This window comes from Typopeltis vanoorti, chromosome 1 (genome assembly GCF_054136105.1).
Source record: "Typopeltis vanoorti isolate ZY-2024b chromosome 1, IOZ_Tvanoo_1.0, whole genome shotgun sequence".
NCBI classification, from domain to species: domain Eukaryota; kingdom Metazoa; phylum Arthropoda; class Arachnida; order Uropygi; family Thelyphonidae; genus Typopeltis; species Typopeltis vanoorti.
The window spans coordinates 172,338,577-172,353,204 of record NC_143549.1 but is presented as its reverse complement, the minus strand read 5'-3'; the positions used below and the strand labels follow the sequence as shown (position 1 = coordinate 172,353,204).

General features: G+C 35.8%; 1 protein-coding gene across 1 annotated transcript in view; it reads right to left on the bottom strand.

Moving 5' to 3' along the window:
- The window catches only part of Dhc93AB (Dynein heavy chain at 93AB), a 1,274,973-nt gene that overhangs the window by 931,924 nt on the left and 328,421 nt on the right, over window positions 1–14,628 (bottom strand). Inside the window, exon 15 of the mRNA XM_090403805.1 lies at window positions 1,717–1,872. Coding sequence (XP_090259931.1) covers window positions 1,717–1,872 — 156 coding nt within the window. The remainder of the gene's footprint in view (window positions 1–1,716; window positions 1,873–14,628) is intronic.

The window sequence follows — 14,628 nt, the reverse complement described above, 5'->3', positions numbered from 1 at the left end:
AAATACTACAAAAACAAGACACGTGGAAAACATCAACTGTAAAACGAGTAAAATGCAGCTATTTTAGACACAATTTTTAGTAAGAATGGAAATCAAATATGGAAATGGATTATACAATAAGTCTGATGTGGTGAGCCACTGAAAAAGTTTATAAGGAACAAGAAAGTTTATGGATGTGAGAGTTATCAAGAAAGATTTAGCAATAAAATCCCTTATAAACTTAATGGACAAGGAAGCCTTGGCCACAATTTTCCTTGTACATATTAGAGGCATTATAACCTACTTTAGTTCAAGAAAGAAAAATATGAGTTCTGACAAAAGACAAATCATTCTTGTTGCATACAAATTTCTATCCTGAGATATGAATGGGTTATAACTTGTGATTAGATAGAATGTTGAGTTATTTCAGATCTTCTATCCATTTATCCTCAGGTTCATTGGTTGGCATGATCAGATGTTGTATGGTTACTCCACTCCACTCCCAGGCAAAGTACCACACCAGTTGTTTCCAGGTGGTCCTATTATATGCTTTTCTAGAGTTTCAACTCTCTGAATATCAGTCACTCCAGACATACCATCTATCCATTTCACTGAGGGTATGTCTGGAGTGACTGATCTTCAGAGAGTTGAAATGATGGTATGTCACTCCAGACATACCATACCATCTATCCATTTCATTTCACTTCCTCTTTTTACCAAGGACTTTGTAAAAAGAGGTACCTCTGTACCTCTCAGTATCTTCTCTTCTTACTTCACACTTCTGGCATTTGCTCACAAAACACTAAACAAATACATTTTCCAGTTTCATTCTTCATCCAAAAATCTCTTGTTCTAGAAAACCTGTTTTCATTACTATTTTGAGAAGTCCTCCTTCAATTCTTGCTGTATCACAATCAACTCCAGGACAAGTATTATTATTATTATTACTATTATACAGGTATCTTCAAGAAGTCAAACGATTCATTGTGGGAGATCCATTATTCACACACTAGCTGCCATTCACGCAATACCTTCACAATACATATCATTCGCACAATCACACAATTTCCATTCACCTCTATCATATCGTGACAACAGATTCAAAACTTTTACTCTCCCAGTCTTCTTTTTTTGCATGAACAAGCAACTCATTCATGACTTCTTGCATACCATTTTAAGATATTCTCTTTATGTGCATTACAAGGCACACCAGCATGGAGGACTTACCAGAGAATGACCTCAAATCCACAGGTTTTGAGTGGGGTAGCACAGGATACTGTTGTGGCGTAAGGCCTCTTCTATTCCTACATGTGTGACCAAAGTTAGAAAATAAAAAAAATAAAATAAAGGTGGAGCAGTAGTCTCATTAAGTGTCATAGTGGTCTCACACTTGGCAATGAAATTCATCTCTCAGCTAAAGACAATCATAAAAGGAGAGGGAGCCAGAACAACGACTACCACATCCAAGGAAGTTAGCAGGCATGCAAATTATACCCACTACTGGCATGCGAGTAGGTAATTTGAGTAAAATACAACAAATTTTTAAGTAAGTAGTAATTCTTTTACTCTCTGTTTCTTTCTATGATTATTTACATCAATTATTTAATATACAGAATTCTCAAAATACTGATATATCAAGATATGTGCACTTGTAATAAAGCATATCACATGTCAATTCAGAAGCTTTTAAAATTCGATTTTTTTTTTACATAAATGTGTCTGTAATATAATACTTACATGTCCCTGAGCTTTAGAGTCTGTATTATCTAATAAATATTGAAGGCTGCAACGTATAGTTTTAAATAATCCTACTTTAACTATCTCATCAATGTAATCAACATAATTTTTCCAGGCTTGAGAATCAGGATCAGCTTTTAACAGTTGAAGATTTTCCTACATTATACAATAAATTTACTGTTGTAGTATATAATCAGTAATAAATTCCATAAAATCTATAATTGGTATTTTAAATTAAATAATGAAACATATAATTAAGCAACAAAGGATTAAAACATAACAAGATGTTAGCAAATGAAAAAAATAGAAATCTAACTTAGAATCCATATGCCTGGCTAGCATAGAAGATATCTCTTGCTCTGGAGATATTTTTACTTACTTTCATGGAATTCACCAATCCACATTAACATAAAGTCTATTCTATCACTTCTTAAATTCTTTAATCTGCATCACCACCCTCTAAGGCACATTTCATACTCCTACCACTCTCCATGCAAAACCTTACTTCTTACTCACCACTTCTGTTAGCAACTTCAATGAATGGCCTCTTTACCTTGTTGCTTCCCCTTGTTCTATTAAATGAAAACCTTCAAGGGATAAATTTAAAAGTCAGGTAAATACCTCTCAACTGCATAAATGTCTCGACCATATTTTCTTTTGTCTTCTTGTCTATCAGATGCTACAGGATAATGCTATTATGATCCCCTAGGTCCGAGGAACATCAGAAAAAAATAGCCTAAATTTTAAAGAAATATTATCTCTGCACAGCTTTCAAGCCCCACCTGAAACTAACTACTCTTATCTGCTCCACTAAAGACCAACTTCCTCCGCTCTCTTGGTTCCTGGTGTATATAGTTCTCTGTTCCAGCAAGTTTCTATAGTAGACAGAAAAGAAGATCAGCCATATCTGCACAGAAGAACATAAAAAATACATATACATACATTTAAAAAAATGCAATCATGGCTATGGTCAATTGAAAATTCTAGACAATACTTTGAATATGGCTTATAAAATCAACTGGAAAAAGATGGCCATGCTCCACTGCAGTAAATTTAGAAGAGAAAGACTATTTTAGAATCTATCACTCTCAAAAATTAGCACAATTTGAATAAATATGGTTGCATAAAACTTCCAAAATATGGGAAGCACTAATATTGCAAGATCCCACTTTACATCTGAAGCTACCAATAGGTGCCACAATGGGTGCTGCCAATGGGTTCACAGAGGGTGAACTCGCCTAATAAAATTCTAATAGTGAAATTCATTCATGAATTTCACTACATATAAACTACAGTACATTGGGTAGGTTAGGATTTTTTTTCCCCTACTTTTATTTATTTTATTCGTTTTTTGTTATTTTAGGAATAGAGAGGAAACGGTTTGATGTGTTTCGTGAGGATAGAAGGGATAAAAAGGGAGGGGGAGTGTTATTGATGATAGAGAAAGAGTTATGTCCATACAAAGTAGAAATGCAAGAGGGAAATAGAGTGGTTTTAAGGCAGTATGGTGTGAGATAGAGGTGAATGAAATGAAATACTTGGTTGGATGTTGTTATAGACCAGGAAATGTGGATGGTAGTGATAATGAAATGTATAATCATATTGGCCAAGCAAATAAGAAAAGCGTGATCATTATGGGCAATTTTAATTATGGCAATATAGGCTGGAAGTAAAGAAAATGAGTTTCTTCAGTTTTTGAGGGATTACTGTCTCAGACAGTATGTAACAGAGGGCACACGAAGATTGAGGGTCTTGAATTTGGTCATCTCATCAGAGGATGTAATTATAAATGAAGTGTCAAATCACCCACCAATTGGTGAGATGACCGTTAGGTGATTACCTGGGTGGTTGGCAGCAATGTGAGGACCTCTGTAAGAAAAGGGTATATATGGAACTACAAGGAGGGTGATTATGAAGAGCTCAGGAGATGGCTTGCAGGTATAACATGGAATGAGGAGTTAGCTGGAAAAGAGATCAATGTAGTTAGGGGATTTTCAAAAACTATCTAGTAGATGCAATGTCTAAATGTATTCCAAATGTGAGAAGGTTAAATAAGGTAAGTGTGAATTGGATGAATAAAGCGATTAAGCATGCAATACAGGTTAAGCATGCGATTAAGCATGTGATAAAGAGATTAAGAACTCCGTGATAAAGAACTCCCTAGGATTCCTTGCCTGGTCTTTGTAGACCTCATGAAATTGGTTACTTCCACTTCTCTAATGCTGCCTCCATAATGCCTTTTTTGCAAAAAAGGCATTATGGAGGCAGCATAAGAGAAGTGAAAATAACCAATTCCATGTGGACTACAAAGACCAGGAAAGGCAGGTGGACTTGGTTGGTGAGGGTGGCTAAAGAGAGGCATGAACAGAAGTTAGCTAATGAAGCCAAAAAGAATCCTAAGGAGTTCTTTCGATATGTAGCCAGCAAAAAAAAAAAAAAGGAATGATTATGGAAGGAAGACATTGATTGGAGAAAATGGTATAAAGACAGCTGTTGCAGAAGTGTGGTGCAGATACTTAATGAGCAGTTCATAAAGGTCTTTCAATCTTGTGAATGTGACTTCATGGAGAGGTTATGAGCAGTTGATGATACAGGAAGAGATATTGACTGTAAGCGAGCAAGATGTGTATGGGGAGTTGAGCAAACTAGATGCAAATAAGGCTATGAAACTTGAAAATATATCACCACATATTCTGAGGGAATGTGCCAGGGAGTTGGCATCTGCCTTGACATATCTTTTTGATATGAGTCCTGCACTGGGTCAAGTTCTAAAGGAGTGGAAGGAGAGAAGATTGTGCTGCTTCATAAGGGAGGTGATAGAACTCAAGCATCCAATTATAGGCCTATTTGAGTATCAGGTGCTGTGGTTAAGTTGTTGGAGAAGCTTGTGAGAACTAGGATCCAGAATTGGGTTGATAACAATGGTATTATCTTTGATGAACAGCATGGATTTGCTAAAAGGAAGTCATGTTTTAGTAATCTACTCACTTATTACAATAAGGTGACTGCTTCCATGTACAGAGGAGAAGAATACAAAGTATTATATTTAGATTCTGCAAAGGCTTTTGATAGATTACTGCATAATAAGTTGATAGTCAAACTAGAGCAGATGGGGTTGGATATTAGATTGGTGCATTGGATTGGAGACTGGCTATCTGATAGGTATCAACAAGTTCTGTATGGGGGAGTGATATCCAGGAAAAGAAAAGTTACTGTTGGTGTACCTGAAGTCCATTGTTTTAGGGCCATTGCTGTTTAACTTGCATATTAATAATATTGGAGAAGATTTGGGTGGAGATATTTAGTTGTTGGCAGATGATGCAAAGTTGAGATGAACCATGAAGAGTAGAGAAGATGTTGTGCCCTTACAAGAAGACTTGAATAAATTCAGTGATTGGCCACGGGAATGGGGATGCGAGTTCAATGTTGCAAAATGTAAGGTTTTAAAATTTGGAAAACAAAAATTGGATGCAGAATTTATGCTTGATGAAGATATATGAAGTGGAGGAAATAAAAGATCTGGGGATGACAGTCGATAAGGATCTGAAATTTAGGGGACACATTGCCAAAACTGTGAAAACAGCACAAAGGCTTCTGGGAATGATGCAGATAATTTGTAGAAGTAAGGAGATTCTTGTTCCATTGTATAAGGCTTTGATTAGGCCACACATGGACTATTGTGCCCAGATTTGGTCACCTGGTTTTCAGAATGGCGAAGAGATGTTGGAAAGGGTCCAGAGGCAACTGACAAAGGTAGTTTCTAACCTCTGGAATGTCGAGTATGAGGAAAGATTGAGAAGATGCAACTTGCAGAGCCTGGTGGACAGGAGGAAGTGGGGAGATACAATAGACCTACAAGTTAGTAAAAGGTTGTTATAGGATCAATGCTGGAGAGGTTCTACAGAAAATAGTGGGAGATCATGAGAGAACCAGAGGTCATCCCTGGAAACTAAAGATGGTGTGAGTAGGAGAGTGAGAACAGTTTTTTTTTCATGCAGAGTGGTGAATGATTGGAATGCCTTGCCTGAGAGTGTAGTGTCTGCAGAGAATTTGAGTGTGTTTAAAGCACAGTATGATGAGCTGTGTGTATGATAAAAGGACCTCCTAGATGAGTCTTTGACTCCATGGGGTCTTGGGTAATAATAATAAGAATATATATTTTTTCAGTTTTTTTTTTTTTTCTTCTTTAACCTGATCCAGAAATCCTGCTCTAGAGATCAAAAATGGAACTTTTTATTCCATTTTAGGCCTCCAATAAGTGGGGGAAGTGTCTCATACTGGACAATGAAATTCATCCCCCACCTAAAGACATTCACAAACATCCAGACCCATGGCAGAATCTGAACCAGTGACCTATTAATTGGAAAGTAGACATCCTAACCGCTTGACTAACCAGGCCAGAGAGTTTGTGTTGCCTTTGTGTGTATGTGTTAATAATTTTTAATAATTTCTCAGTGCTGTTTCACTCCTTTAAGCTTCCAACATCAGTTCTGCGAGCACTTAAACCCTAACACACATTAATCTCATAATAAGAATATTCTGTAGTCCCAGTATCATTTTTGTTATCTGTCTCTGTACTCCTCCACAGTTACTTCATCCCCCTTCAAAACCTATTGGCCAGATAATCCAGAAGTAATAAAGATGTGGTCTGATCACCATGTTATAATTGAATCTTCTTAACATTGCTGGTTAATATAATCCTCAGTACTACCCTCTTACCTCTGCTAGTTAACATAATCTTCAGTACCACAGCCAACTATCCTTGAGGTTGTCTTCACATCCCTTGTGATGTGTCCTCTAAACTTCAAATTTCTATCTACTATCATTCTAAGACCCTTGGCTTCCTCTAATTCCTCTAGGTAATGCTCCATTTAGCTATACTAATACGTTCGCTGCCAACTACAAGTCTGCTTGTAATTCGTATGATCTTCACAAGCCAACTATGAGTATACTTGTATGTCGATTTACTGACCTCCTATGCCAAACATGAGTTAACCCTTAGTATAATTACCTTAATTTGAACCCTTGGATTCTAAATAAAGCAGAGAGCATGTCTGGGGGCATGCTAGAAGGGAAATAATTTCAACTAAAATATAGTATATTATATATGTGTCTCAGAAGCCAACTATGAATATACTCGTATGTCGATTACCAACCTCCTATGCCAAGCACGAATTAATCCATAGTATAACACGTAATTTGTAAATCAATTTAAAACTAATAAAATAAATAAAAATAAAAACCAATCAATAAAATAAAAAAAACAATTTATTCAAATTAAGAATGTACATTTTAAAACAATTTACCATGCACAATGGTGGTTTTTCTAGCAAACAGGACAATAATAATAATGTGTTTTGCATCATCGTTTGTTTCGTGTATGTACATACACGCCATGGCTATGTTGGAAATTTTTTTTTTTTCTGTTGGTGGTAAAATTTCCAAATAATGAAAATCCCGATTCCTCCTGATATTCCCTGATAATGTAAGCTCATCCATCCCAACAAAAACTGAGATAAATTGATCTCTAAATTTTAATGCAGTCATTGCATTTCCAGTAATCATGTTATAAAATTTATGCGCATTTTGAATGTATACCTCAAAAATGCATATTGCGAATTTCTTTGGCCATCTAATTGTCTTTCGTAAGGTGGAATAGTAAGAATGTATTTGATCAGAAAGATCGGTGCCTGACATACCCAAATTATGATCCCTAACGATATTTTGTTTTAACTGAAATTTACCATTCCGATTTTGCGCTTCAACCATTTCAAATTTGTGCATATTTGAAATTGAAAGAACTTCCCTCTTACCCTTCCATTTGCTGACTACAACAGGACCTCTTCTTTGCCAGACAAATTCCCCTTTCTTTAGTTTCTTCTGAATAACATCTGGTGGATTGATTTTCCTATTATTTCTCAGCGTTCCACACACATACGTTGTTTTGTCGGTAAACAATTCCGTCAGAGCTACAGAATTATAAAAATTGTCCATATGCAATACATGTCTAAATATTCTTCCATCAAGTGGAAGAATATTTAGACATAGCATATCATATGTGTGACCCATTTTCACTAAAGAGGATTCAGATTTTCCCTATAAATTTTTATTTTTATCACCAATCCATTCGATTCACATAGTTCATAGAATTTCATGCCACATTTATGTTTTTTGTTTTTTTATGTATTGCTGAAACGTCAGTCTACCGTGCCACACCACCATTGACTCATCAATACATAACTTTCTGTCTGGTATGTACCATTTTGCATTATTTTATTATCATTTTTTATTTTTTTTATCACCATTATTATTTATTATTTTTATCACCAATCCATTCGATTCATATAGTTCATAGAATTTCACGCCACATTTATGTTTTTTGTTTTTTATGTATTGCCGAAACGTCAGTCTACCGTGCCACACCACCATTGACTCATCAATACATAACTTTCTGTCTGGTATGTACTATTTCGCATTACACTATTAAAATGATCTAGGACTAGTTTTAATTTGTGCAATTTATCATTAGCTGTTTGGGAATTAAGAATTATCTGCAAAATGCAAATGATGCAATAAAATTTGAAATCGATTTCGGCTCATTTTAGAACACCAAAATGGCAAATTGTAAAGTTGATTTGTACTCCAATAATGCTCAATAGACGGTAAATTACAAGGACCTATATGAAGTAAAAGTCCAAGAAATAATTTCATTTCAGGTATGTCTGTTGCATTCCAGTTTGAAATTCTTTGACTTTTTTTGATCTGTGCTCGGCTTTGCTCAATATTTTGTAAAGCATATAAATTGGTTTGTTCTACTAAAATTGTGAGAAAATCTTCAGAAAATAAAAGTTCAACTAACCTTTTGATACTGAAATTTCCAGTGTCAATTTTAAAACCTGCAGTTTTAACAAAGTGAAATTGTAAGGGATCTTGTTCTGAATTTTCCCAATAAGTAGATGCTGATGTATGTGGCTGGATGCTAACTTCATCTTCAAAAGTTTCTTCATCATCTGAGTCACCGCTAGAGTCATCTGTAAGATCATCTTCGGAATCGGAACCAAATATTTCATGAAATTCATCATCATTCATATTAGCATAAGCTTCTACTTCTATATCAGTAAGTTTTCTTTTACATGGCAAAATTGAAGGTTCTTAGAGACTAGAAACTAAAACTAGACTAGACGCAATAAACACCGTCGTCAGTGCATGTAATATATAGGTGGAAGTGATACGAGATCACTCGTAGTTGGCCTATGAAACAAAATTCTGTCTGATAAGCTGGCTACGATATTACTCGTAGTGACCTTGAAGGCACGAAAGTGCCCGGTGTACGGAAACAAACTATGTCTGAGGAGTGTGGCAGCAAACGTGTTAAACTAATATCTTCATTTGATAACCCCAAATTTCCAGTTTATTCAAATCCTTTAGAAGAGCTAGAAATAACTTTTCCAAGTTTCACATTATCTGCAAGCATATGAATACTTTCCTGTAATCTTGTGATGCTTTGAGTACATAGGCCAGACAGTAAAGGTACCAATAATGAACTCAGTGGAATGCCACTTGTAATTGTCCTACTCCCCCATGCAGTCCTTCCCCAAAAACGTAACTCTCTGGTTGTTGTTGTTATGTGCCATCCAATCATTTTTGACTCTTAGTGATTCTGTGAACTAAGGCTCTCCATCCCACTCAGGCTCATGCCTTGTTCTTTCAGTAATTGTAAGTTCAAGTTGGTAAGTTCTTTTATGTTGTCCATTCAACTCTTTTGTGGTCTTCTTCTTCTTCCCTTAATCTACCCCGACATAACTGCCCTTTCCAATGATTGATCAGCTTGCATAATATGTCCAAAGAACATCAAATTCTGTTTAGCAGTCAATGTCTCCAAGGAGCATTCTGTCTTTATAGTCTCCAAAACCTTCTTACTGGTCATTCCTGCAGTCCATGGGATTCTTAATATTCTCCTCCACACTATAATTCAAATGAATCAATTTGCTTTCTATCTTTCTTCTTGATAATCCAACATTCACATCCATACATCACTACTGGAAATATCCTTGCTTTGCAATTCTAACTTTTGTGGCCTTACTCACACCTCTAGCTTTCATAATTTTGTCAGGTTTAACATTACTTTTTTCTCCCCATGACTATTCTTCTTTTAATTTCATCTTCACATCATTTACAATCATTTTTGATTCTGGATCCAAGTAAATCATAACTTTCAACAATTTCTATTTTATCTCCCTCTATTATAAATTCATTAAAACTGCAAGTAAACATCACTTTTGTTTGCTGATGTTTAAATTAAGCCTGGCTTTGTTACTTTCCATTTTTACCAATAGAATCAACTGCTCTAGATCTTCCTTAGTTTCTGCTATAAGGGTAGAATCATCTGCATATCTTAAATTATTTATTTTTCTGCCACCAATTTTAATTGCAGCTGGATTTTTATCTAAATCAGCCATTTTCATAATATATTTACTATAAATATTAAAAAGGTAGGACAACAGTAAAGAATCCTGCTGCACTCCTTTTTCCACTTGAATACTGTCTGTTTCTCCAAAGACTGTTTTTACTGAAGCTTCTTGGTTGTCATACAGCTCTCTTATCGAGAGAATTAGATGTTCAGGTATTCTCATTGATCTCATTACAATCTACAATCTGTAGTGTAGAAAGGTTCTCATGGTAGACAAAGTAACTTGTGGTAAAGGTGGAACCTTTACCACGAGTTGCCTTGGTCTTACACTACCTGTAGGATGAGCTAGTCTTGCATCTATTGCAGGCGCAAACTTGACATTTTGTCTGTTTGCTTACTTGGAAAAAAATGGAGTAAAACCAGGTTTAAAATTGCTTGGTATCTTTAACATAATTATACCCAAGTTAAAAATACTTTCTACATTTATATCTCCTCCTGAGATTTTATTTAATAAGGTTATAACACCTTATGGTAACTTGTTTTGGTAAAATACTTACAAGCTCTGCATTACTAAATCTTGATATTTCTAGCCTGGCTCCCACTGATGAGGCTTCAATAAAGGTCGAAACCAGTCTGGGTAGCGGCCCCTTGCCTTTAATACAAAACATCATACATCCCCTTCTTGGAGATGTGTTTTGGCATTAAGGGTAAATATTAAGATTAGTGATCAGAGCTTGCTCCACCTTTACCACGAGTTGCCTTGGTCTTGCACTACCTGTAGGATCAGCTAGTCTTGCATCTATTGCAGGTGCAAACTTGACATTTTGTCTGTTTGCTTACTTGGGAAAAAATGGAGTAAAACCAGGTTTAAAATTGCTTGGTATCTTTAACATACAATCTGTAGTGATCTACACAATCAAAAGCTTTCTTATAATCAATAAAACAGATGAATACTTCATTCACTCTTATCCTGCAACCATCCCTATCCTGCAAAGAATAAAGCTGGCTTTACCGGGATGCAACACCCCAATAAAGTGATTGTTAAAAAGTCACAGATGTACTACATCATTTGCACTAATCATGTGACTATTATCTCCATCTAGAAGGTTATTTGTTCACAATCATGTCTATAAATTAAAGATGCCAAGAAATCATATTCTTGGTTTAATCATTTATCCAAGTGTAGGCAAACAAAGTTTGCATGTGAAGTAACTTCAAGACTTGGCAACTCATATATAAATGCTAATGACTTCACATCACTTGCCTCAGTATTGCAATCAACACGATCATTTCTCCTTCCGCTTGTCATATAAAAAATTACTCCTTGGAATTATCTATGAACTGCAATGCTAGTCTTATCTCATATCCTAATTTGCTATCCACACTACACTAGTCACACTTCTAGATTGAGCCTTATATTCTTTATGTAATTGTTCAACCTTTCTCTCTCTCTCTTTATATATCTTCCATAACAATTTTTTTATTTGCAATTCCCCTTTGATTTCCATAGATCGGTGTCATGGGCGAAAGCAATGTAAAAACAAACAAACACACACACACACATACTGTGATGTAAATGAACTCTCTCTCTCTCTCTCACACACACACACATGCATACTGTGATGTAAATTAATTCACTCTCTCTGCACTCACCACACTTTCAAGAAATGCATTCCAATCATCCATCCCACCACTCTCCATCCAAAAAAACTGATTTCGCTCTCCTTATACAGTTTTTTCCAGGAATGGTCTCTTGTTTCCTCCTGTATGTTATGATTCCATTGTACAAGGCTTTGATCGGAATGCATATGAATTACTATGAACAGATTCGGTCAACTTGTTTTCAAAAGGAAGAACAGATGTTGGAGAGGGTTCGAATACAATTGTTTAAGGTGGTTTCTGGTCTCTGTAATGTTGAGTATAAGGACAGATTGAAAGAATGCAAATTACAGAGTCTAGTGAAGAGAAGGAGGGGAGATATGATCTAGACATATAAGTTAGTAAGGGATAATTACCAGATTAATGTGGATAAGATTTTTCATGCAATGGCTGGATACAGGGGGAAACAAGAGACCATTCCTGGAAACTGTATAAGGAGAGAGAAATCAGGTTTTTTGGATGGAGAGTGGTGGGGTGGATGATTGGAATGCATTGCTTGAAAGCATCGTGAGTGCAGAGAGAGTGAATTCATTTACATCACAGTATGCATGTGTGTGTGTGTGTGTGTGTGAGAGAGAGAGAGAGAGAGAGAGACTGGAACCTTCCGTGAGGAGTCTCTTAACTCTATGTAGCTCTGATGATAATGATAATAATAATAATAATAATTAACTAGCTTCCATGCACTACATTTCTTCTTTCAAATTTATCCTTTACATTTACAAACTCAATTCCTCTATTCCTGTACATTCTAGATATCATGCCATTAATGATCAATGCTTTTCTCCCTTTCTCTCTCTCTCTCTTGCTTTACTGTCTCTAGCAATACTTGCAAATTCTGTACTATGTCATTTACAATTCCTTGCAAACTATTTGTTCCAACTCCTCTGCATTTCCTCTTCTCCTATCATTGCTCCTCTGAGACACTTTTCACACCTGCTCCATTTTGACATCTTTCACCTCCCTAGTCCCCTCATACAGCATTACCTTACTTTCTGCTATTCTACTGCAGTCATTCATCTTTGATTCACCTACTCACTAGCAGGTTACTTCTTACACTCTTATCACTAATTTTTTTTCTCTAAACATCCTATCCTACTCCACACATGTCTCAATTCATTCCTCAACCTTTATGCCATAATGGTTGTGAGTGAAGTATAATTGTAAAAAATGTTAGGAGGTGATGAACAATGCATGTAGAATGCAGGGAACCTAGTAGTTACTAAAGGATGTAGCATAGTTTGTGGCATATCATCTTGCTGATGATAGTACTACATTCACCTACTTCATTTGATAAACAAACCTTGCACTGCATAAATATCCCAAGCTTCAACAATTAATGCTTAAACACTGATCTTTGTACCAGTCTGAAAAATTGTAAGGATAACCTGGTGATCTTCAATGCTACCAAAACGCAGTTCAGTCATGTCTCTTTTCTTGCTAGAAGGATCGATTTCAACTTATCTTCCCTTGGCTTCAATAATATACAATTCATCAGACAAGTTCAGAGCTCTCCTTGGACTGATAAATACCTCTAAACTTTTTCCATTCAAGATGAGATTTTTCACACGTCCAACAACTATAAATCAAATTGAACTTATCCTTAAGCCTATCTGAAGACTATTTCATCATTGATTCATTTCAATTGCTGTTTTACCAAACTCATGTAGTTCTATATCTTTTCAACAGGTACTTGCATGACACTTTCCAGTGAAATGGCATTCCTCAAATTGATGATGGGCTTGATTACTAACCAACATTCCTTTACAGTCTAAATCTGCTTCTTTTATTCCATCTGCTTCTGCTCCATGGAAGAACCTTCCTCATAGGAGCATTTCTTAACAACTACAGCCTCCAGTTTTCCCAGAAAAATATCAGTAGGTTCCTTCCTTTCATTACATTTTCTAATTGCCAAGAAATAATATTCTTGCTTAATCCTTTATTTTCATGCAAATAAAGTTTGCACATGAAGTACCTTTGATAATGCAAAGCACACTTCCTTCTGGATGTTCATTGCATTTTGGGTGGGTCACTAGCCAGCCTGTTTCAAACTTTACTGAGGATTCCACTGGTTCAATAACTTCAGGATTCCAAAAACTCATGACTCTCATCTTGTGTGGCTCAAAAAAAAAAAAAAAAAAAAAAAAAAAAAAAAAAAAAAAAAAGGCTTTAAAAAAAATCTAAATAGTATCTCTTAACTCTGCTAAACCTCAACCCTGCACAGCCACAGGCACAATGCCAAGCTCCAGCTCTACACAGTAGTAAGTAAAAAAAAAAAAAAACACTACAGAGAAAGCACTAGCTCAAAGCTTGCAGTAATCACCTACTTCTCCACTCAGAGAGCAAGAGAGATCCTCAAAGGCAGCTTCCAGATGAACATATGTCTGAAGTGGGAGACAGCTCCATGAACATACCATAGTTGAATTAATGCAGAATCCATATATTCCCATATAGAAGTAGTAAAAGTACTCTGGATCAGAGACAGCTGTAGAAAGTTTCTTCACAAAGTAACAAACCACTCATGTTGTTGAGTGGAAAAACAGATATCTAAAGCTAATAATTAATCTAACTTTATGTAGCTAATTAGATTAATAAGCTAATATTTTGCCTTGGTCTTAGTTAACATTCAATTAGGTTTTAACAATATAACATTATTATTCTCTAGACAAACAGTTCGTAGCCTCGGTCTCCTACTTGGCTCAAGCCTAAAATGCCTTTTCCTTAGATATAGACAAAATGTCCAAACTGCAGACAGTTCTTGTAACACTTCACGGAAATGGGCTGTGTCCTTAAAGACCAGTTCTCCTTACTCCACGGTTACTCCGATATTAATATGAAAAGATTTC